Here is a 20,038-nt window from a genome sequence, read left to right on the forward strand (position 1 = left end):
AAATGATCACTAAGGAATCAATTTTTTTTTATTCTTTTTTTTTTTGAATAAGCATATTCCATGTGATCCTAACTCAAATAGTATTATTTTTAAAACACTATGGGTTCATCAGTTATCACGAGAAGAAGAAGATGATGGATCACGTGACACGTGGCACGGATCTCCTTACATAAGTGAGCATTGACTATCTGCTAATGTAATTAATTTACACAGTAAACTAATTTTTTTTTTGTTTAACAGTTAACTTAATATATTACAGTTAGTAAAAATCAGAAGTGCTTTCGACACATGTGCTAGAGAAGCAAATAAACAATCATAACAAGATTTAAGTATTGCATTCAAGTTCCAAGAAAGTCACAAATATTTTTCGATTTGCAGCGCAAACCTTCGACTATACTTAAATGCAGTCAACTCTCGTAGATAAATTGTTATTACATCCTCTATGTGGAATTAAGGATTGTTTTTATATATTTCTGTTGAGCTAGAATGATTTTTTTTTTTAAATTACAAACATACTATTCGGAAAGGAGGCAATAGATTACAGAAAATTAAGAAGACAGACAGTGTGATGAGACGTGTTGTTGGAGTCTAATAGAACAATGGAACACCCATGATTACTATGCTTAATTATCCCTTTAAAGAGATTACCCAAACATAACATCATAATGAACAAAGACCGGATTTATCAAGTTTAAGTACCCCAGCGTACACTTAAACTTTTAAATTGTCTAGAAGTTTTGGACCAGGCCGTACGTCTCCTAAGACAAAAGCCAAACCATTTAAATTAATTATCTTAACAAAACATCTCTCTTACTGACTATAATCAAAGAGTTTAAATCAATAGGTCAATTCCTAGTTTGTTTTTGATATTATGATTTATATATGCTTAACATCTGTATTAAATTAAAATTCATAAGAAATTCTTCAAAACAAAGAGCATCACACAACAAGAGAGAAGAAAAAGCTTACTGAATATATGAATAACAATAACAATATCAATAGTCAATAATAGATTTGGACTTGAAATGTTATGGTTAAGCATCAAAACCAGACCAAAATCAAAACGAAGAAGAAAGAGAGACGCAACAAGAAACAAACATGTAATGAACGGATGAACCTAATAACTCTTGCCCCAATAAGTCCACTTCTTAGCAAGCTTTCCTGAAGCAAAACATAGAGTCCCTGCAACAAAAACATATTATGCTTTAATTAGTCCCGATAACATTTTGAGCTTCAAGAGAGATAAAAAGTCAAACCTACCTTCTGGAATTTCAGGCTGATCAAATGGAGAACAAAGAGTCTTAGCTGCTCCAACTTCATCTTTGGTCCTTCTCTTAACGTCCATTTCAACCTCCTACAAAGACAACAAGACATTAAAAAGAGGCTTCTACAAAAATTTGTAAGGGTCTTTGTGTGACATTTACCTCTTCATCACACCATGGAGCTAAAATGAGTTTCTTTTGACCAAGTGCTTCAACAAACTCATCCCAAGTCTTTACAACCACACAAGCATCATCTCGCTTCTGCTTAGCTACATCAAACATGTTTTGCTGAATCTTTCCAAGCAACTCCATAACATATTCAACTAAACCTACTCTTGGAACATCAGCCTTAACTCCATTATCTCTTCTCACAGTTCTGACCTGGTTTTTGGCTAAATCTCTAGGTCCGATCTCAATTCTAAGTGGAACACCTTTCATCTCCCAGTGTGAATACTTCCACTTAGGAGAATAGTTATCAGACAAATCTTCTTTAGCACGTAAACCAGCTTCCCGCAAGGCATCTTTCACGGCACAGCAAGCTTTAGATATCTCCTTGGTATCCGCATCTTTGAATGGCACTGGGATCACAATGACTTGGATTGGTGCTACTTTAGGAGGATTCACCAATCCTTTGTCATCTCCATGAGTCATTATCATCACTCCAATCTTCAAAAAAGGTTAAAAACTTTCATATGAGCAAGAACAAAAGCTTTTATACAAAACTGAAAAAAAGATTTTCAAGATTTTTTTTTACCGTTCTGGTACTATAAGCCCAAGAATTCTGCCACACCAGTTCGTTTTTTCCTTCTTTATTTGTAAATTTGATGTCAAACATCTTTGCAAACTTTGTTCCTAGACAATGTGAGGTTGCACCTTGTATACCACGACCAGTTTCTGGTATGAAAGCCTAAAACACAATCACATTTTTTGGTTTATAAAGAATTATGTGACAACTCCCTAATCAGTCCAAAATTTTAAATGTAACTTTACCTCAACACTTGTGGTGTAACGTGCACCTGCAAACTTCTCATTCTCACTCTTCATACCTTTTACAACCGGGACTGCGAGATATTCTTCATAAAGGTGACGGTAATGGTCCAAAACCTCAAGAACCTAAACAATTAAGCAGAGAAATTAACATGTTTTTTCAAGTATAAATTAAAGTGGTTAAGATTTAGATCACAAAGGGCAAACTAGTGTTACCTCTTTATCTGCCTCTTCTTCTGTAGCGTGAGCAGTGTGTCCTTCTTGCCACAAGAACTCTCGGCTCCTGCGATGATAAGAATTCAAGATTCAAGTCATATAAAACGATTAGCGTCTTAACTCAAGAAGTTATTGAAAATCTAATAGAGTACCTGATGAATGGAGTAGGTTTGCTAAACTCCCATCTAACAACATTGTTCCATTGATTAAGCTTCAAAGGCAAGTCACGGTGGCTCTTTATCCACTTGCTGAAGTAAGGATATATCACAGTCTCACTCGTTGGACGAATTGCAATTGGAACGTTCAAATCAGATTTACCAGCTTTTGTAACCCATGCAACCTTTAAAACAGATTAACATAGCATCCAAGATTGGTTAAAAAAACACACCCAAAAGTTAATAGAATTTTTAAAGTAAATGTATACACACAAACCTCTGGAGCAAAACCTTGTACGTGATCCTTCTCCTTCTCAAGAACACTAGCTGATACAAACAGAGGGAAATAATTCTCATCCACTTCTGCTTTCTCCAATACAGCATCAAAGTAAGTCTACAAAAAAATGGTACTTAATTAATCATTGAGCTTGAAAAACAAAAGAAACATGTTTTTTTGTTTTGTTTTGAAGTTAACTCACTCGCATAATATTCCAAATCTTCATAGCATTTGGCCTTAGAATGTAACATCCACTTATGTCATAGTATGCCATCATCTCACCACACCTACAAACCTTTTTAAAAACAATAAAAACAGATGTTACGAAACTAGTTTTAGGACAAAAGAACGAGAAACTAGAAACAGTTAACTTATTATATTCTTATAAACCATGTATTATTACCTGAGAATACCATTGTCCGAAATCTTCATCTTTCTTGACCGTTACGCCAAGATTGGTGTCAGCCGTCTCCACAGATTCTTCCTCTACGCTACTTATTGCATAAACGGCAAGTTCTCCGCTTAATTCTTGATTACTCGAAACCCTATTCTCTTCTTCTTGAGCAACCATCGAATAAGCTTGTTCCAAGCTTGGTAATGGGTCCATGTCAAGGATCTCGTTCTTAACATTGGTATAGATTGAAGCATCTAATCCTAAGAGGAACTGATGTAATCTCTCTTCGTCCCTAGATGTCTTCACATCTTCGCAGTTGCTTCCACCGCAAAGACACGAATTAGGTTTGTGTTGGTAAGTCGCGAGATCTTCCCAAATAGTTTTGAGTTTGTTGTAGTAATCGTCAACAGTCATGCCTTTCCTCTGCCTGCATGCTCTTAATTCTTCCTTGAGTTCATAAACTCGAGCACTGTTCTTCTTCATCGTGCTAGAGAATGGCGACAGTTTTTTTTTTTTTAATTCTGCGAATTGAAACAATGAAAAGTAAACTGGGGACCCAATGGTTTTATACCAGATACTTGGGCTCAAGTTTTCCAGAGACTTGGTGCTCAAGTTTGCCACAGACTTGGCGCTCAAGTTCTAGGTTTTTTTCGGGGTTTATTAAAGCTGGTAAAAGGTTTAAATTACGTGGATTCTACAAATATATACTGTACTATGATTTTTAGATTCTTATCACACTTTTAATAAATAGCTCCAGGTTTTTTTTTTGAAACTTAAACAGCTACAGATTTTCATCGATTTAAATTCATTATTTTCATCATTCTTTTTGTAAATATATGATTTGTCTTTCTAAAAATTTCCAAAAGTTATATTGGATAATTTTAACTTTTACCAAAAAAAAAAGAATATTTTCTAGTATCTTTATTTTTACACAATAAAAAATTACTACGATTAAAATAAGGAAGAGGTCAATTACTACGATTAAAATAAGGAAAAGGTCAATATATGTGCTTATCTAATAAACCAATTTAGGCAATGAAACAACTCAAGACTAGATTCAGGTGTCTAATGACCTGATCCTTAAACCATAGTAACCCACAAGACAGAAGCAGTGGATTTCAAATCTATTTCTGGTTTCTCAACCTCAACTGGTGATCTCATATTTTTCTCCTTTTTCTAACAGTTCTTTTGAAACAAAAGATCACTTTATAGTTCTTAATTCAATGAAACAGTTAAGAAAAAAAAAACTGAAAAAACTTGGAGTCAAAAATATCATCAAATCAAAGCACAGTGAACATGAGTCTTTACAAGACAAATTGAACACTTAGTAACTCCTGCCCCAATAGGTCCATTTCTTCGCAGGCTTTCCAGATGCAAAGCAGAGAGTGCCTGTACAAACACAAAAACAACATCAATATATGCTTTAACTAGTGACAATAACAATCGCGGGTCAACAAAATTTATGAGCAGAGTTTCTCAAGAGAGATTATAAGGTTCTCTGTTTATGACCTTCAGGGAGTTCTGGCTGTTCAAATGGAGAACACAGGGTTTTAGCTGCTCCAGTTTCACCTTTAGTACGCGCCTTGACATCTCTCTCCACTTCCTGCAAATAATGAGATTAAAATTGTATTCTCTCTCACAGTTGATTTTCCACAAAAAGCCGGAAGAAACAAGAGTTTAAGTTGTAACGAACCTCTTCATCGCACCAGGGAGCTAAGATAAGTTTCTTTTGGTTGAGAGCACTGATAAACTCATCCCAAGTCCTAATTTCTTGCACGCATGCTTCCCTCTTTTGCCTCGCCACTTCATACATGTTTTGCTGGATCTTCTCAAGCAGTTCCTTAACATGTTCGACTAAGCTACCTCTTGGGATATCCTCCTTAACTCCGTTGTCCCGTCTCACCGTTCTGACCTATACCCATGCAAAACAAAGATAAATGTACATATTTAAACCCAAAAACCACTGCCGAAGGAATAAAGGAGAGATATTCAACAGGCTAAAAACCACGCTGACCTGATCATTTTCAAGATCTCGGGGTCCAATCTCAATTCTCAATGGAACACCCTTCATTTCCCAGTTTGAATACTTCCATCCAGGAGAGTAGTTGTCCCTTAAATCTTCTTCAGCACGGATACCAGCTTCACTCAAGGCGGATACAGTAGCAGTACAAGCATCAAAGATTCCTTGGGTATTAGCATCTTTGTATGGCACAGGGATCACAACGACTTGCACAGATGCGACTTTAGGAGGAAGTATCAGGCCTTTGTCATCTCCGTGAGTCATAATCATTACTCCAAGCTACATACAAGATTCAAAGTTGAAAAGTTAACAACAATAGAGAACTCATGAGGAAGAATAACCTTAGGTGAATACAAAAATAACTCAAGATTTACCGTCCTGGTACTGTAGGCCCAAGAATTCTGCCACACCATTTCTCTCTTTCCTTCCTCATCCTCATACCTGATCTCAAACATCTTCGCAAAGTTTTGTCCCAAACAATGAGAGGTGGCACCTTGAACACCACGACCAGTGTTTGGAATGAAAGCCTACAAAATCAGTTTTTAATCCATAAATAATAAATCCATCAGAAAAAATGAAGAAGAATGTGTCTCTGACACGAGAATAGGAAAATTACATACCTCTACACTTGTAGTGTAAAGTCCCCCAGCAAACTTCTCATTTTCACTCTTCATACCTTTCACAACTGGGACTGCGAGATACTCTTCATATATGCGACGGTAAAGCTCCAAAATTTGAAGGACCTGAGAACAGTTGAAGCAGTACGATAAATGATATTAAGCTGGTAAACATACAGAAACCTTGTTTGCAGCAAAAAAAAGGGAGATGTTGGATCTCAGGAAGTAGTTATAATAAGTTCAGTTACCTCTTCATCTGCTTCTTCTTTGGTGGCGAAAGCAGTGTGCCCTTCCTGCCACAGAAATTCACGGCTCCTGCAATTTTAAAACGTCACAATGGGCTATGAGAAAGAAACTTCTGTGTTCGACGGTTTAAACCCATACAAAAATCCAGTATCTACGGCATAAATAATTAACTAGCTCAAGAAGAAGGCATAAGCAAGAAAACTAAAAAGGAGTAAAAGATGGTTTAAGTACCGGATAAAGGGGGTAGGGTTGCTGAACTCCCATCTAACAACATTGCACCACTGGTTAAGCTTCAAAGGCAAGTCACGGTGCCCTCTTATCCACTTGCTGTAGTAAGGGTACATCACTGTCTCACTGGTTGGACGAATGGCTATTGGGACTTCCAAGTCAGATTTGCCCGATTTTGTAACCCAAGCAACCTAAACAAACATTCCAATCTGTTAGCCAAATGCCTCGCTGTCACAAATAAAAATCCTTCTAAAGATTTAAGATACACACACACACACCTCTGGAGCGAAACCCTCGATGTGGTCCTTCTCCTTCTCGAGGACACCAGGAGATACAAAGAGAGGGAAGTAGCAATTCTTCACCTTCATTTTCTTGATTTCCGCATCAAAGAAAGTCTACATGAAAACAAACATGTTCTTACTATCATTGCGATTGGCAAGAAATTAATATAAAAAACAACGATGGTATACTCACTTGCATAATCTCCCAAATAGCCATTGACCATGGCCTAAGGATGTAACATCCAGAGATATCGTAGTACTCAATCATCTCGTGTTTACAAACCTAGACAGCCATAAAAAAAAGAGAGACGTCAATAAACAAACCTGCTTGTAACCAAACAAATGTTCAAATCAGAACATGCTTGTAGTAATATACTGAGTAAAAAACAAACAAACCTCAGAGTACCATTCCCCAAAGTTCTCATCTTTCTTAACGCTGAGACCAAGACCTGTCTCCTTCTTAACGTCCTTCTTCTTCTTTCCACCACCACTTGGACCTGCCTTGTCAACCTTCTCTTTCTTCCCACTTGGACCAGCCATTTCAACCCTTTCTTCTTTCTGAATGCATTACGAAAGAGATACGTTTATCATCAAATTTCCAATAACAAAGCATCTCAGTATAACCTAAGCACTAATCGAGAGCTACTTTGAGATCTGTGAGTCGATTCAGACTACAAATTCCCCAGGAAATGAACCAAAATCTCAATCGATTCACAAAGCAAACAGAGAACATTCGATAGTAAGAGAAGAAGAAGCTAACCAAATCGCCGATGAGCTGAAGAAGGCGGAGGCGAACAACAACGAGCGAATCGAGAGGGAAACGGTTACAGCTTGTAAACCCTTTGACTCACTTTTAGCGAGCTTTCTCACTGAACTACACCCACTTATATCTCGCCACGTGTTAGGACTCATCTATCTCTACGCTTATTCTCAATTTAAAATGGGCTAGGCCCAATTTTAGTCATTAAGTCAACGTTTAATGCATTAACTATACTGTAATGGAGAAAAAATGGATAATATTCTAATCACATTCCACATTGGCAACTTGAATAATGGTTAGGTCATGGAAATGCTATTTTATAATCTCACATGTCAGATAGCTCGACCTAACAATACCCCCATTTTATAGGCCCATTTCAAATTTTGGCCCAAGTTTAAACATTTAATTTTTTTTTTTTCGACAAACTTAAATTTTATTAATATGAAAGCATAATATCTGAATACAAAGTTGGAGTTAACCACTTAGGTGGATAAACTTTACAATTTTCAAAAATAGAATTTGCTGGACCATGGCGAACAATTTCATGCGCGGCTTGATTTCCATTACGTTTGACAAAAGTAAATGTTGTTGTAGAAAGCCTATTCTTCAATCTATTAATTTCTTCAAGAAGATTCTGAATGGTTGGATTTGTTAGATGATCATTAATCATTGTAACCAAGATTTCTGAGTCCCCTTCGAAAATCATATCACTATATCCTCCTATCCAAGCATTCTGCATTGCCACCAGTAAAGCCATTGTCTCTGCAACTAAACTGGAATTAGCGAACCCCAAATTAGCCGAACCCCACATATAAGGATGACCATAACAGTTCCGGATAATCCATGCACCTCGAACTTGGTTCGAATTTAAATCATATGCAGCATCGTAATTACATTTTAGAAAACCCTGATCTGGACGTTTCCATGATGATAAGGCATGCAAAGAAGAACCTACACTTGTATTGTTTACTGTAGGAGATGATGAACATAAATGAGATATCCATTCTCTTACGTCAGCGCAAGCATTGTCCACTATGACATTTGGTTGCAGTATTGTTTCCTAAAAAGAAGGAAATTCCTCTTTTTCCATATACGCCATAGTAACCAAAAAGGTAATAACCGTTGATAAAGAGAAAGAGATTGTACGCCTTGAATATTCAGCAGAAACCCGATTTTATTGTCCATAGAATCATTTGTTAATAATGGACCCATAAAAGGTAGATTTGAAAGTCTCCAAATACATATTGAATCGGGGCACGTGAAAAAACAATGGTCGATTGTCTCTTCTGCCAATCCACATCTCTGGCAGATAGGATCTAAATTCATTCCTCTTGAATTTAGTCTTGTAGTTGTTCCAATAGCCTTTGATAGAATACGCCAAAGAAAAAGGTTAAGTTTGGGCATTATATTTAATTTCCAAACCTTATCCTTTAGAATAGGATCACCATAAGGAATTGGAGGGGCTTCAATCAAATAATCTGGTGCATGCCTAGCAACCTTATACCCAGAAGACACCGTATAGTTTCCATCTCGTGTATGACTCCAAATCAACTTATCTTCTTTTTCTGTTTGGCTTAAATATATCTGGCTTACGAGACGTTGGTCCTCGTCGCATAAATAGGACTGTAGTGCCACCGGATTCCAATGTTTGTAAGGTGAAGTTGTGATCAAATCACTAACGAATAAATCACAATTCATTGTTGTAGAAGCAGGCCGAGGTGGAATAACAGGTAACCAGTTATCTTGAAAAACTCGTATATCTTTGCCATTTCCCACAATGTAGCTACATCCTTTCTTTAAAACATCAATACCAGCAAGCAAAGATTTCCATCCATATGACTGCTTACGACATGTTTTCCCTTCTAGAAGTTGTTTTCCTTTAAGATATCGGGCTTTATAAAGTTTGGAAAAAAGACAGTTTGGTTTTGAGTAGATTCGCCATGCTTGTTTGGCAAGCAGAGCATCATTAAACTTGGGTAAATCTTTGAATCCAAGTCCTCCTTCTTTCTTCGTATACTGTAATTTTTTCCAAGCCACCCATGGTAGACCTTTAAGATCATTTTTTCCCCACCAGAATCTCATTAAAATGGCATCTATCTCTTGTGTTGTTGCAACAGGGAGTTTAAAGTGTGACATAGAATAAATAGGGGTTGATACGGCAACCGATTTGATCATAACTTCTTTACCAGCTGGTGAAAGAAATTTAGTACTCCAATGAGACGTTCTCTGTTTAACACGTTGAACAACTGTACTAAACATTTCTTTTTTTTCCGTCCAAACTGCTCTGGTAGACCCAAATACTTCCCACCACCACCATGATTTGAGATTCCGAGGATGTGTTTCAAGGAGTCTTGTTTAGAACCATGAACCTTAGAACCAAAAGTTATTACTGATTTGTCTTGATTTATTTTTTGACCAGAGCATTTTTCATAGATATCAAACACTTCTTTTAGAGCTTTGCAATTTTTTTGATTAGCAATGCAGAAAAAGAGAGAGTCATCCGCAAAAAATAGATGAGTAATAGATGGAGTCCCTTGTCCAATTTTAATACCATTTATTTTCTTACGCCGAACTTGAACATCAATTAGATGACTCAAAATATCAGCACAGAGAATATATAGATATGGAGATAATGGATCTCCTTGACGTAACCCCCGCTGTGGAATGATATGTCCCTGAGGAACCCCATTAATAAGCACTGAATATTCAACTGTACTGACCAGAGCCATTACCCAAGATATCCATTTTTCTGCAAATCCAAATGCTCGTAAGGTACCTTCGAGAAAATTCCAATCAACACGATCATAAGCTTTAGTGATGTCTGTCTTAACAGCCATATATGTCTGAGACACTCGTTTCCTTGATTTAAGAGAATGCATAAGCTCATGGGCAATCATAACATTATCATTGATTAATCGACCTGGAATAAAAGCTGCTTGTGAATCCGAGACAATTTTGTCAAGGGAAGATTTCAGCCGAAAAACCAAAATCTTGCTTATGATTTTGTAGAGGACATTACAGAGAGCAATTGGACGAAATTCAGACAGTGTTTGAGGACACTTATTTTTTGGTATCATACATATATTTGTATGGTTAAGTCCTGGCGATAATTTCCCTGTAGCAAAAAAACCTTTAACTTCCTCACAAATTGCTTCTCCTACGATATCCCAGCATTGTTGATAAAACCGAGCCGTTAACCCATCCGGGCCTGGAGCTTTGTCTGCACCAATGTGACAAATTGCAGCATGTATTTCTTCGTTAGAAATATCCCTAGTAATATCATCATTTATATTAGATCATGATTAGTGTGTCAGCGTTTAGCGTTTATCTTAATCAAAACGAATTAAAAATTAAAAAAAAAAACAAAAATCATTAAATTTTGAAATATTTGTGAGTCGTTGTCGGGAAGCGCAAAAGTGTCACCGCACCACTAAATCGAAGACGAAACCCTAGAGGGAGGAGATTCTTATCCCGATGGCGGCGGACGATCGGCGGAACGGCGATTCCACGAATCACAACCACCGCGACCCTAAGAAGCCGCGCCTCTCCGAGTTCCTAACCGAGTCAGACATCCGCTCCGAGTTCGCCCACCACCACACCGGCGTCGCCAGAGTCAACAACGGCAGCTTCGGCTGCTGTCCGAGCTCCGTCCTCGACGCGCAGCGCGAGTGGCAGCTACGCTTTCTCCGCCAGCCGGACGAGTTCTACTTCAACGGCCTCCGCCGCGGACTGCTCGCTTCCAGAGCCGTGATCAGCGACCTGATCAACGCCGACGACGTCGACGAGGTGTCGCTGTTGGATAACGCGACGACGGCGGCGGCGATTGTGCTTCAGAGAGTCGGGAGGTGTTTCTCGGAAGGGAGGTATCAGAAGGAAGACACTGTGGTGATGTTTCACTGCGCGTTTCAGAGCGTGAAGAAGTCGATTCAGGCTTACGTGTCACGTGTTGGAGGATCCACCGTTGAGGTTAGGTTGCCTTTCCCTGTGAGTTCGAACGATGAGATTGTCTCTGCGTTTAGGGAAGGGTTAAAGAAAGGTAGAGCGAACGGTAGAACGGTTAGGTTAGCTATCATTGATCATATAACGTCGATGCCGTGTGTTTTGATGCCGGTGCGAGAGTTGGTTAAGGTCTGCAGAGAGGAAGGTGTGGAGGAGGTTTTTGTCGACGCGGCACATGCCATTGGGAGTGTTAAGGTTGATGTTAAAGAGATTGGTGCTGATTACTATGTGAGCAATCTGCATAAATGGTTCTTTTGTCCGCCTTCTATCGCGTTTTTCTACTGCAAGAAACGGAGTTCTGAGCTTGATGTTCATCACCCTGTGGTGTCTCATGAGTTTGGGAATGGTTTGGCTATAGAGAGTGCTTGGATTGGGACTAGGGATTACAGCTCGCAGCTTGTGGTTCCGTCTGTGATGGAGTTTGTGAAGAGGTTCGAGGGAGGGATCGATGGGATAATGGAGAGGAACCATGATGAAGCTGTGAGGATGGGGTTGATGCTGTGTAGTGCTTGGGGAACGAATCTTGGGTCGCCTCCTGAGATGTGTGTTGGGATGGTTATGATCGGTTTGCCTTCAAAACTCTGTGTTGAAAGCGATGATGATGCTGTTAAGTTGCGGGCGTATCTGCGGGTGCATCGTTCGGTGGAGGTTCCGGTTTATTTTCTTGGGTTGAGGGATGGCGAGGAAGGAGTGAAAGATAAAGACAGTGGGGTTATCACTGCGTACGTTCGGATATCTCGTCAGGTTTATAACGAAACAGAGGATTACGAGAGACTGAGAGACGCAATAACAGAGTTAGTCAAGGATCAGAGGACTTGTCAAAACCTTCCTCCCGTGTAGTAAGCCAGGTATGCCTTTAAATTCACAATCTAGAGTTCACTCAAGCTACATATATCTAATAGAATGCTTTATGTCTTGTTCCATACTCTTATGTGATACTTTTGGTTTGGTTTGGTGGCAGATAGTTTGATATATTCCGGTGTAACAATAAGGCTTTAGAGGAGGAGGAGCCAGAGCCACTAGCCAAGGTCCCGGAGGTAACTTTATTGTTGATGAGCTTGTGGTGGAGCGGCGTGCAATGGAAGAAGAGGCTAACCTTGAGGAGGCTTTTTAATGTGTTTTTAACGGTTAACACCTTTTGTATAATTATTGTCCAATAAAGTCAATGTTCATTAGACATTCTTCCTTCAAAATATGTATTCCATTCCGACAATTTTTCGTTATTTAAGACATTTTATCCAATATTTCACCATCGTGTTGATAAACAAATAAGCATGTGCATTACATGCTGGTCTATCTCGACTCCTTGAGTAAGTGAGTAGGTACTAAACTGATGGGATGAAACCTGTAGGGTCAAACCCGAATAAATAATAACTCGATGGGTTTATCTGGAGATTTGAAAACTTTGAAAATTTAAGTGACGTGTCGTCGGTTTTGTCGGAAAAGAAAAGAGTATGTATTAAAGCCGACCGGAGACAACGGAAGTAGAAGAAGAAGAAGAAGAAGATGGGTGAACAGACAGAGAAGCCTATTAGGTTACTCAATTTCGTCTCGGAGGAACAGGTTGTCTCTCCTTCTCTTGCCTCTCTATCGAATCCGTAGCTTTGTAGGTTCCATCTTAATATTTTCTGAGCAATTGAATTTTGGTGTGAGGCAGTTAGAGGAATCGAAGAAAGAAAGAGGCGAAAGAGTTGAAGATGGAACCTTCCAGAGAGACAGGGCTTTGTACGAGGTTTTTCTGCTTCCCCCGTTTCTGTTTTCCTTGAAAGTTTCAGTCTTTTGATCAGACTGCAGCTGAATGATTATTGAAGTTCCATGGAAGACTAAAGAACAATGCTTCCCTTTAATTACAGATTTTGAAAGAGAACAAAGACAAGAAGGACGCTGAGTTTAACGAACGGTTCAAGCATAGTTAGTCACTCTACTTCTTGCAAACTCTAAGAGAAGATGTAGTTAACTCTTCTTTTGAATTGGATTGTCAGGACCACCCAAAGCCCTTGATGAGGATGAGACTGAGTTTCTCGATAAACTCGAAATGGTGAGCCATCTTTCTAAGTAGAGCTCAATACTTTCTTTCCTGTTTAATCAACTTATCTCTTAAGGCTTGCAAATAGGATGAGAACTAGAAGTGTCAAACATTGATGAGTTTATATTTATAAGCTATTGACAATCAGTAATAATGGAAAGAAGGATCATGACTAGATGGCTTGAAGTGATATTCATCTTAATCTCTTCATTTGCATTTGTTTCCATAGTCAAAGAAAGAATATGAACGGCAATTAGCAGATGACGACGAACAACAGATTCGTAGTTTCCACGTAAATTTCTTGTGAATCTTGAAAAAAGACAGTTAAACAAATCTTAAATGCTGGAGCTGGATCAAACTTGAATTATGTTTCCATTTTTCAGGCAGCGGTTGCAGCACGATCAGCAACCCCTCAAGAACCGGAAGAAGCTGCACTTCCACCACCTGCTCCACCCACTATAGTTAGTACCTCATGTTCTACACTTGAGCACTTGAAACCACATGGTGTATTTATGTATCTTGATCTCTTTTATAGGAACCAAAAACAACCGGGAAGAGAAACTCTGCGACTCGTCCATTTAACACCATCATAAGAGTCAAACCACAACCGAAGAAGGTTAAAGCGACAGAGGAAGAGAAGAAAGCAATCTCTGGCGCTCCTGAACCTCTACAAACAGGGTTAGCCTTAGTCTCATATAGTGATGAAAGTGAAGGTGATGATTAACATCTTTTTTTAGTTTTTTTTTTTTGCTGACACAAGAATCTACAAACATTCATAATGAATCTATAAATGGAAACTTTCATTCCCGCTGTATATTACTCACAAATGGTAATATAATCTATATAAATGTTTTAAGTAGAAGCACTTAGATGAAGCTGTACTAAAGAAGCATAGACACCATCTTTGATACTAATCAAAGTGTCATGCTTTCCTTTCTCAACTATTACTCCATTCTTAACCACTGCAATTACATCTGCGTTCTTGATTGTTGATAACCGATGTGCCACCACCACGGTTGTTCTGTTAACCATAACCCTGTCCAATGCATCTTGGACCACACGCTCTGACTCAGCGTCTAGAGCGCTTGTTGCTTCATCCAGTAGCAGCACCTTAGGGTCTTTGACAATTGCTCTTGCTATAGCCACTCTCTGCTTCTGCCCTCCTGATAATTGAACTCCTCTCTCACCCACCATTGTATCATAACCCTACATTTGTAAATACATCTTTCAGTTTAGTATGAATCTGGAACTGAGTGCTGCACATTGGTTTAGTTGCTGTTAGAGTTACCTTTTGTAGTCCACTAATGAAGCCATGAGCGTTAGATAGCTCAGCTGCAGATATGATCTCAGTTTCAGAAGCATCTCCTCCTTTTCCGTAAGCAATGTTTGCTCTGATGGTTTCATTGAACAAAACCGGTTCTTGACTCACCAACCCTGTTTGCTGCCTTAGCCATTTCAGCTGCAAGGTCTTAATCTCAACTCCATCAAGAGTGATCTGACCTGAATCAGGATCGTAAAACCTCTGCAGCAACGCAATCACTGTCGATTTCCCACTTCCACTCTCTCCAACCAAAGCTATTGTCTGAGAGAAAAAAACAAAAGAGTAGAGTTGAATACATAATTGAACAGAAGACCAAACTGAAAACGTGTTTCAAGATCAATGTCTTAACCTTTCCGGCTCGAATAGAGAGACAAAGATCCTGGAAGATCTGAACATCTGGTCTTGATGGATACTTGAAACTAACATGACGAAGTTCAATATCTCCTTTGACATCATCAAGAACTCTCCCAGACTCGTCACTTGGATCAATCTTCGATTCTCTGTCTATAACCGCGAAGATGGATGCAGCGGCATTGCTAGCTTTGCTTGAATCAGGAGACAGTGAACTCGACTGAGAAATAGCTACAGCCGCCATTGTCAAAGCGAAGAAAACCTGTTTTTAAAACAAAACAAAAGCTTTAGAAGGTGGACAAGCACACAAGAAATCTTAGTTTGCTTGTCTGAAAACTCTTTTTTGGGTTTGTTACCCTGAAAACCGCATCAAAGGTTGTTTTTCCGTCATCGACAAGCCTTGCACCAGCATAGAAACTAGCTGCGTAAGAAGCAAAGAGGACGAAGAAAGAAACTCCAAAACCGATACCGCTAACTATGCCTTGACGTATACCTGTCTTCATAGGACCTTCACATTTCTTCTTATACATTTTCATCACTCTCTCCTCTGCACAGAATGAAGCAACCGTTCTTATGCTCCCTACCGCATCGTTCGCTACTTGGCTCGCTTCCTCGTACATTCTCTGCCACATAGTTTAATCAATACTTTCATCAAACAAAGAAAACAAAGACAACTTCGGAGCCCAATGAAACATTGGCCTTGGCCTCCAAATTTTTTTAAGAAATTTTTAATAAATAGTTATTGTTCCTACTGAACTTATAGACATGACTTTGTACCTTTGCATCTGCACTGAAGCCAACCATGAACTTCATGTAAATATAACCATTAAGCCCAATCAACGGAAGCATCGCCAAAACAATGAAAGCTAGCTGCCAGCTCGCCACAAAGGCAATAACCACACCAGCTGTTACAGACGCAAGGTTCTGTACGGTTTGAGCCAATGCATCTCCAACAAGACCGCGAACCGTAGCAGCATCAGCAGAAAGCCTAGCTCCAATAGCACCACTCGAGTTCTCAGTCTCATCGAACCATCCAACTTCCATATGAACCACTTTCTCAAAACACATCGATCTTATCCGCTGCACCAGTTTACATCCGGCTATAGAGAAAAAGATGGTTTGCGCCGGGTATACTACCATTGAAGCTACACCAAGAAGCATGAAGATGATTGCCCAAAAGCTTGTATCGGATTTTAACTGCTCAGGTGGTTTGAAAAACGCTTTGATCACGCTTGAGATTAGTATCCCAAAGATGGGAAGTATCACTCCGTTTAGAACAGCGGCTATGGATCCGAGTATAAGCATTGGAATCTCTGGTTTGTTTAAAGCTGCTACTCTAAGGAATGATACTTTCTTGTGTTCTGTCTCTTCTTCCTTGATCTCTTGTTTGGTTTCGTTGGTTGCGTCTATACCTGCTGGAAAACCAAACATGGAGAAAGAAGGTGATCTTTTGCTTAAAGACCGGCTTAGCGATGACTTTCTCAAGCTAGACCGTTTCATAGACTCCATTGATATCTTCTGCTCTTCCGTCGAGTCTTCGGACTTTTTGTTGTCTTCTTGAAGTCGTATGAGCTGAGAGTAAGCTCCTTCAGGGTCTCTTAGGAGCTCAGAGTGAGAACCTGATCATCATAAGTTTATGTTTCATCAGCAAACAAGATTGGACATGTATGTGTTTTGATGTTTACCTTTCTCAACGATCTTTCCCTGATGAATCACAGCAATCATGTCTGCATTTCTCACAGTGCTTAATCTATGAGCGACGACAACAGTTGTACGATTAACCATGATCCTGTCAAGAGCTTCTTGAACTATTCTCTCTGACTCTGCATCAAGCGCGCTTGTCGCTTCGTCTAAAAGCAAGATTCTTGGATCTTTTAAGATCGCTCTAGCCACCGCGATCCTCTGTTTCTGTCCACCTGAAAGCTGAGTCCCGTGTTCTCCAACCATCGTGTCTAAACCCTGAAACATACAGTTAATTTCAGTTACATCATCAAAATGGAAACAGAGACAAAACAGTCTCAAAACAGAGACAAAACAGAGCAATACAGAGCAAAACAGAGTCAAAACAGAGTAAAACAGAGACAAAACAGAGGAGAGGTAAGTAAAAGACTCAAACCTGAGGAAGCTTATCAATGAACTTAGATGCATTTGCAAGCTCTGTAGCCTTACGAATCTCTTCAACCGTAGCGTCTTCTTTCCCGTAAGCAATGTTCTCTTTAATACTCGAAGTGAACAGAACAGGTTCTTGACTCACAAGTCCTATCTTGCTTCTGATCCATTTCAGCTGAAACTCTTTAAGGTTAACACCATCGATCCTCACTTCACCACTCTGCGGATCATAAAACCTCTCTATCAAACTCACAACAGTAGACTTCCCACTCCCACTCTGCCCAACCAGCGCCACCGTGGAGCCACTTGAGATAGAGAGCGAAAACCCGCGAAAGATCTGCTCTTCTGGCCTCGCCGGGTAGCTAAAGTTAACATCTCTAAGCTCTATATCTCCTCTAACATCATCAAGAACCTTCCCGGTTGTATCAGAAGCATTAATCTCCGGCTTTCTTTTGATCGTTTCGAACATTTTGTACGCAGCGGCTTGACCAGCTGCAAAGGCGCTTAAACAAGGAGACGCTTGTCCTAATGACATGGAACCGGTTAGAACCGCGAAGATGATGATGAGAACTTGTCCTCCTGTGTACCCTTTCTCCAGTATCATCTTCCCACCGTACCAAACAGCTAAAGCATAAGTGCAAAAGATGACAATGTTGAGTGTACCGAGACCAAGCCCTGTGGAAGCTCCTTCAAACACACCTGCTCTATAAGCGGAGACGAGATGTTTATTGTAACTGCTTATAGCTTGTTTCTCTCCGGTAAAGGATGCAACGGTTCTTATGGATCCAACTGTTTGCTCGACTACAACGGCGGCTTTGGCATAAGAAGTTTGTCCACGTGAAGCCATTTTCGATATGACGATGGCTAGAGCTGCACCAGAGATTACTAGTAGTGGTATTGAAGATACCATGACTAATGTAAGAAGCCATCCTTCCGCGAAAGCTATGACAAATCCACCGATAAAAGTTGATATCAGCTGTATAGCCTTACCAACCTGCAAAGGAAACAAGAAAGTTTAAACCTTTGATTAAGGCCTTGTGGTCCGGTCCATAGGCATAGGAACTTATGGTGTTACCTTCTCTCCCATGGCGTCTTGTATAAGGACAGTGTCACCAGACATTCTTCCAACAACTTCTCCTGTGTTTGTTTCGACATCGAAGAAGGCAATGTCTTGTCTCAATATGGTTTTTAGATATAAACTTCTTATTCTTCCAGCTTGTCTCTCCCCAGAGATCATCCAACCAGAAACCTCTGTTTATATACAACACATAAAAGATCAAATCTCTCACATTCAAAACACACTAGATTCTTAGAAACAAAGAACTATTCTTACGGAGTAGGGCTGCCACTAGAGTTCCTAGCCCAAGGTATACAAACTTCAGAGCAACCTGTGCGTAAAAAATTGTATCAAAGACCAATCATTGCGAGTCTAAGCAGCAAAGGAAAAAAAAAAATAGAGATTGTTTATTATTTTTACCTTGGCGATCTTGTCTGAAACATCTGAACTGTTTTGGTTCTGTCCGAACACATCAATGACATCTCCGAATAGGATGGTCATGATAGGGAAGCCAAGACCGTTTCCCACAGCACCAATAGTTCCAAGGATCATCAAAATGATGTCAAAGGAATCTGCAAAGGCAAACAGCTTGTGAAACGGCACCGTTTTTGTCTTCTCGTCGTCCTCTTCTTTCTTCTTCTTCTCATCTGTTTTTTTCTTCTCTTCTTTAAGAACAGACTCTGTCTTAACTTCTTCTTCAGGGGTTTTTGAGTTTGAGGTCTCTGCTTCTGTTCTGTTAGGTGAATCCACCTTGAGTCCTTCCTCTGATTCCATTATACCGTCCATTGTATTATGATCCTGTTTCAAAGATCTGTATATCAATAATAAACTATTAATAAACTTCATTCCACAAAAGCCAGGTACCAGTTCAAGAATTTGAAGAAAAAAAACAGGGAAGCATGTACCTTACGAGACTTCTTGTGTGAAAATAGCAGTGGAATAAAGTTCTTGGAGGATTTCTTAAATAATATACGCTTGTTCGTTACTTGAAGAAGAAGCAGTGACGAATAATCAAGTTGAAGTAATTCTAAGTCTATTTGAATTGATTCAAGGTGGAGTTTGGGACCTACTTCCTACAAGAAACAAAGACTATAGTCGTCAAAAACGACCTTGTTGAAACCCGAAGACGTGACAGGACAGACGCCAAGTTGTTTGTTTGGTCTCTTCTCTGCGGATAAGTCTTATTACCAAACCAACTTTGTTGAATAAAAACAGAGGAAGCTTCTAACACATAGAACAAAGAACACAAAATAATATTTTCATACCATTTTTCAAACTTGGTTTGACTAAGCAACATTTACTTTTCTTTGCTCATAATATAAAACATTAGCCTACTCCATTAGCCCCATTTCATATTGTATGATACTGCCATTCATCATAAGCAGACAAAACTACAAATCCATATTGATATTTTATATGAATGGTATAAATGTACATGTTTTTGTTAAAAAATAAATATGTTATTATGACTTTTTTTTTTGAAACACCAGTTATTATGACTGTTTAATTATAAAATATTTGTATTTTAGAAAAAAAAGTAGAAATATTTTATCAAGTATGATTAAATAGTTAGAGAAATATTTTAAGATAAAAGCATACATTTGTAAGAAACATATGTCTAAAATTTATAGCAACTAAATACATTATTATTATATTTTGCAATTAAACACGTTAACCAAAGAATGTATGCTCATATACTAACATTTCTTCTTATTTTTGATTCTCTTGTATT

At 39.0% G+C, this 20,038-nt stretch overlaps 5 protein-coding genes across 7 annotated transcripts; 2 read left to right on the plus strand and 3 right to left on the minus strand.

The window, feature by feature from the left end:
• Positions 1–269: 269 nt before the first annotated feature.
• LOC106356872 (proline--tRNA ligase, cytoplasmic) lies at positions 270–4,236 on the minus strand. The gene is made up of 10 exons (XM_013796591.3): positions 3,301–4,236; positions 3,100–3,192; positions 2,898–3,014; positions 2,618–2,805; positions 2,466–2,532; positions 2,253–2,375; positions 2,017–2,169; positions 1,425–1,928; positions 1,261–1,354; positions 270–1,182 (listed from the first exon to the last, which is right to left on the minus strand). Exons 1-10 carry the CDS (start codon positions 3,772–3,774, stop codon positions 1,118–1,120), a joined length of 1,878 nt encoding a protein of 625 aa, XP_013652045.1. The 5' UTR covers positions 3,775–4,236; the 3' UTR covers positions 270–1,117.
• A 241-nt stretch (positions 4,237–4,477) lies between these two features.
• On the minus strand, positions 4,478–7,591 carry LOC106353307 (proline--tRNA ligase, cytoplasmic-like). Its single transcript, XM_013793048.3, has 12 exons — positions 7,444–7,591; positions 7,080–7,241; positions 6,877–6,966; positions 6,681–6,797; positions 6,406–6,593; positions 6,177–6,243; positions 5,932–6,054; positions 5,686–5,838; positions 5,306–5,590; positions 4,985–5,203; positions 4,801–4,894; positions 4,478–4,680 (listed from the first exon to the last, which is right to left on the minus strand). Exons 2-12 carry the CDS (start codon positions 7,221–7,223, stop codon positions 4,616–4,618), a joined length of 1,545 nt encoding a protein of 514 aa, XP_013648502.1. The 5' UTR covers positions 7,224–7,241; positions 7,444–7,591; the 3' UTR covers positions 4,478–4,615.
• A 3,244-nt stretch (positions 7,592–10,835) lies between these two features.
• On the plus strand, positions 10,836–12,686 carry LOC106353308 (L-cysteine desulfhydrase). The gene is made up of 2 exons (XM_013793049.3): positions 10,836–12,290; positions 12,404–12,686. The coding sequence occupies exon 1, from the start codon at positions 10,918–10,920 to the stop codon at positions 12,280–12,282; it is 1,365 nt and encodes a 454-aa protein (XP_013648503.1). The 5' UTR covers positions 10,836–10,917; the 3' UTR covers positions 12,283–12,290; positions 12,404–12,686.
• A 148-nt stretch (positions 12,687–12,834) lies between these two features.
• LOC106353310 (PSME3-interacting protein) lies at positions 12,835–14,282 on the plus strand. Of its 2 annotated transcripts, XM_013793052.3 has the most exons (7): positions 12,835–13,005; positions 13,100–13,174; positions 13,296–13,353; positions 13,425–13,480; positions 13,698–13,760; positions 13,852–13,929; positions 14,004–14,282. In XM_013793052.3, exons 1-7 carry the CDS (start codon positions 12,949–12,951, stop codon positions 14,190–14,192), a joined length of 576 nt encoding a protein of 191 aa, XP_013648506.1. In that variant the 5' UTR covers positions 12,835–12,948; the 3' UTR covers positions 14,193–14,282. The 2 variants fall into 2 exon arrangements, with proteins under 2 accessions (XP_013648506.1, XP_013648507.1); XM_013793053.3 differs by lacking the exon at positions 13,698–13,760.
• LOC106353309 (ABC transporter B family member 21) lies at positions 14,248–19,379 on the minus strand. 2 transcript variants are annotated; one of them, XM_013793050.3, is made up of 11 exons: positions 19,212–19,379; positions 18,727–19,104; positions 18,583–18,637; positions 18,325–18,500; positions 17,257–18,243; positions 16,826–17,099; positions 15,918–16,759; positions 15,497–15,763; positions 15,139–15,402; positions 14,757–15,050; positions 14,248–14,674 (listed from the first exon to the last, which is right to left on the minus strand). In XM_013793050.3, exons 2-11 carry the CDS (start codon positions 19,090–19,092, stop codon positions 14,321–14,323), a joined length of 3,879 nt encoding a protein of 1,292 aa, XP_013648504.1. In that variant the 5' UTR covers positions 19,093–19,104; positions 19,212–19,379; the 3' UTR covers positions 14,248–14,320. The 2 variants fall into 2 exon arrangements, with proteins under 2 accessions (XP_013648504.1, XP_013648505.1); XM_013793051.3 differs by having other exon boundaries at positions 18,727–19,117; positions 19,212–19,369.
• Positions 19,380–20,038: the final 659 nt, after the last annotated feature.

The sequence above is a fragment of the Brassica napus genome, chromosome A7 (genome assembly GCF_020379485.1).
Source record: "Brassica napus cultivar Da-Ae chromosome A7, Da-Ae, whole genome shotgun sequence".
In the NCBI taxonomy this organism is placed as follows: domain Eukaryota; kingdom Viridiplantae; phylum Streptophyta; class Magnoliopsida; order Brassicales; family Brassicaceae; genus Brassica; species Brassica napus.

Excerpts from the sequence above, each read along its gene's own strand:
- LOC106353307 (XM_013793048.3), bottom strand. The coding sequence starts at position 7,223 with ATGGCTGGTCCAAGTGGGAAGAAAGAGAAGGTTGACAAGGCAGGTCCA. Across the intron at positions 5,204-5,305 it reads GAGATCTTGAAAATGATCAG|GTCAGAACGGTGAGACGGGA; the intron begins GTCAGCGTGGTT and ends GCATGGGTATAG. Across the intron at positions 4,681-4,800 it reads ACAGCCAGAACTCCCTGAAG|GCACTCTCTGCTTTGCATCT; the intron begins GTCATAAACAGA and ends GTGTTTGTACAG.
- LOC106353309 (XM_013793050.3), bottom strand. The coding sequence starts at position 19,092 with ATGGACGGTATAATGGAATCAGAGGAAGGACTCAAGGTGGATTCACCT. Across the intron at positions 17,100-17,256 it reads TCATTGATAAGCTTCCTCAG|GGTTTAGACACGATGGTTGG; the intron begins GTTTGAGTCTTT and ends TGTATGTTTCAG. Across the intron at positions 14,675-14,756 it reads TCATTAGTGGACTACAAAAG|GGTTATGATACAATGGTGGG; the intron begins GTAACTCTAACA and ends TTACAAATGTAG.
- LOC106353310 (XM_013793052.3), top strand. The coding sequence starts at position 12,949 with ATGGGTGAACAGACAGAGAAGCCTATTAGGTTACTCAATTTCGTCTCG. Across the intron at positions 13,006-13,099 it reads ATTTCGTCTCGGAGGAACAG|TTAGAGGAATCGAAGAAAGA; the intron begins GTTGTCTCTCCT and ends GGTGTGAGGCAG. Across the intron at positions 13,175-13,295 it reads GAGACAGGGCTTTGTACGAG|ATTTTGAAAGAGAACAAAGA; the intron begins GTTTTTCTGCTT and ends CTTTAATTACAG.
- LOC106356872 (XM_013796591.3), bottom strand. The coding sequence starts at position 3,774 with ATGAAGAAGAACAGTGCTCGAGTTTATGAACTCAAGGAAGAATTAAGA. Across the intron at positions 2,806-2,897 it reads TACAAGGTTTTGCTCCAGAG|GTTGCATGGGTTACAAAAGC; the intron begins GTTTGTGTGTAT and ends TCTGTTTTAAAG. Across the intron at positions 2,170-2,252 it reads GTTACACCACAAGTGTTGAG|GCTTTCATACCAGAAACTGG; the intron begins GTAAAGTTACAT and ends ATTGTGTTTTAG.
- LOC106353308 (XM_013793049.3), top strand. The coding sequence starts at position 10,918 with ATGGCGGCGGACGATCGGCGGAACGGCGATTCCACGAATCACAACCAC.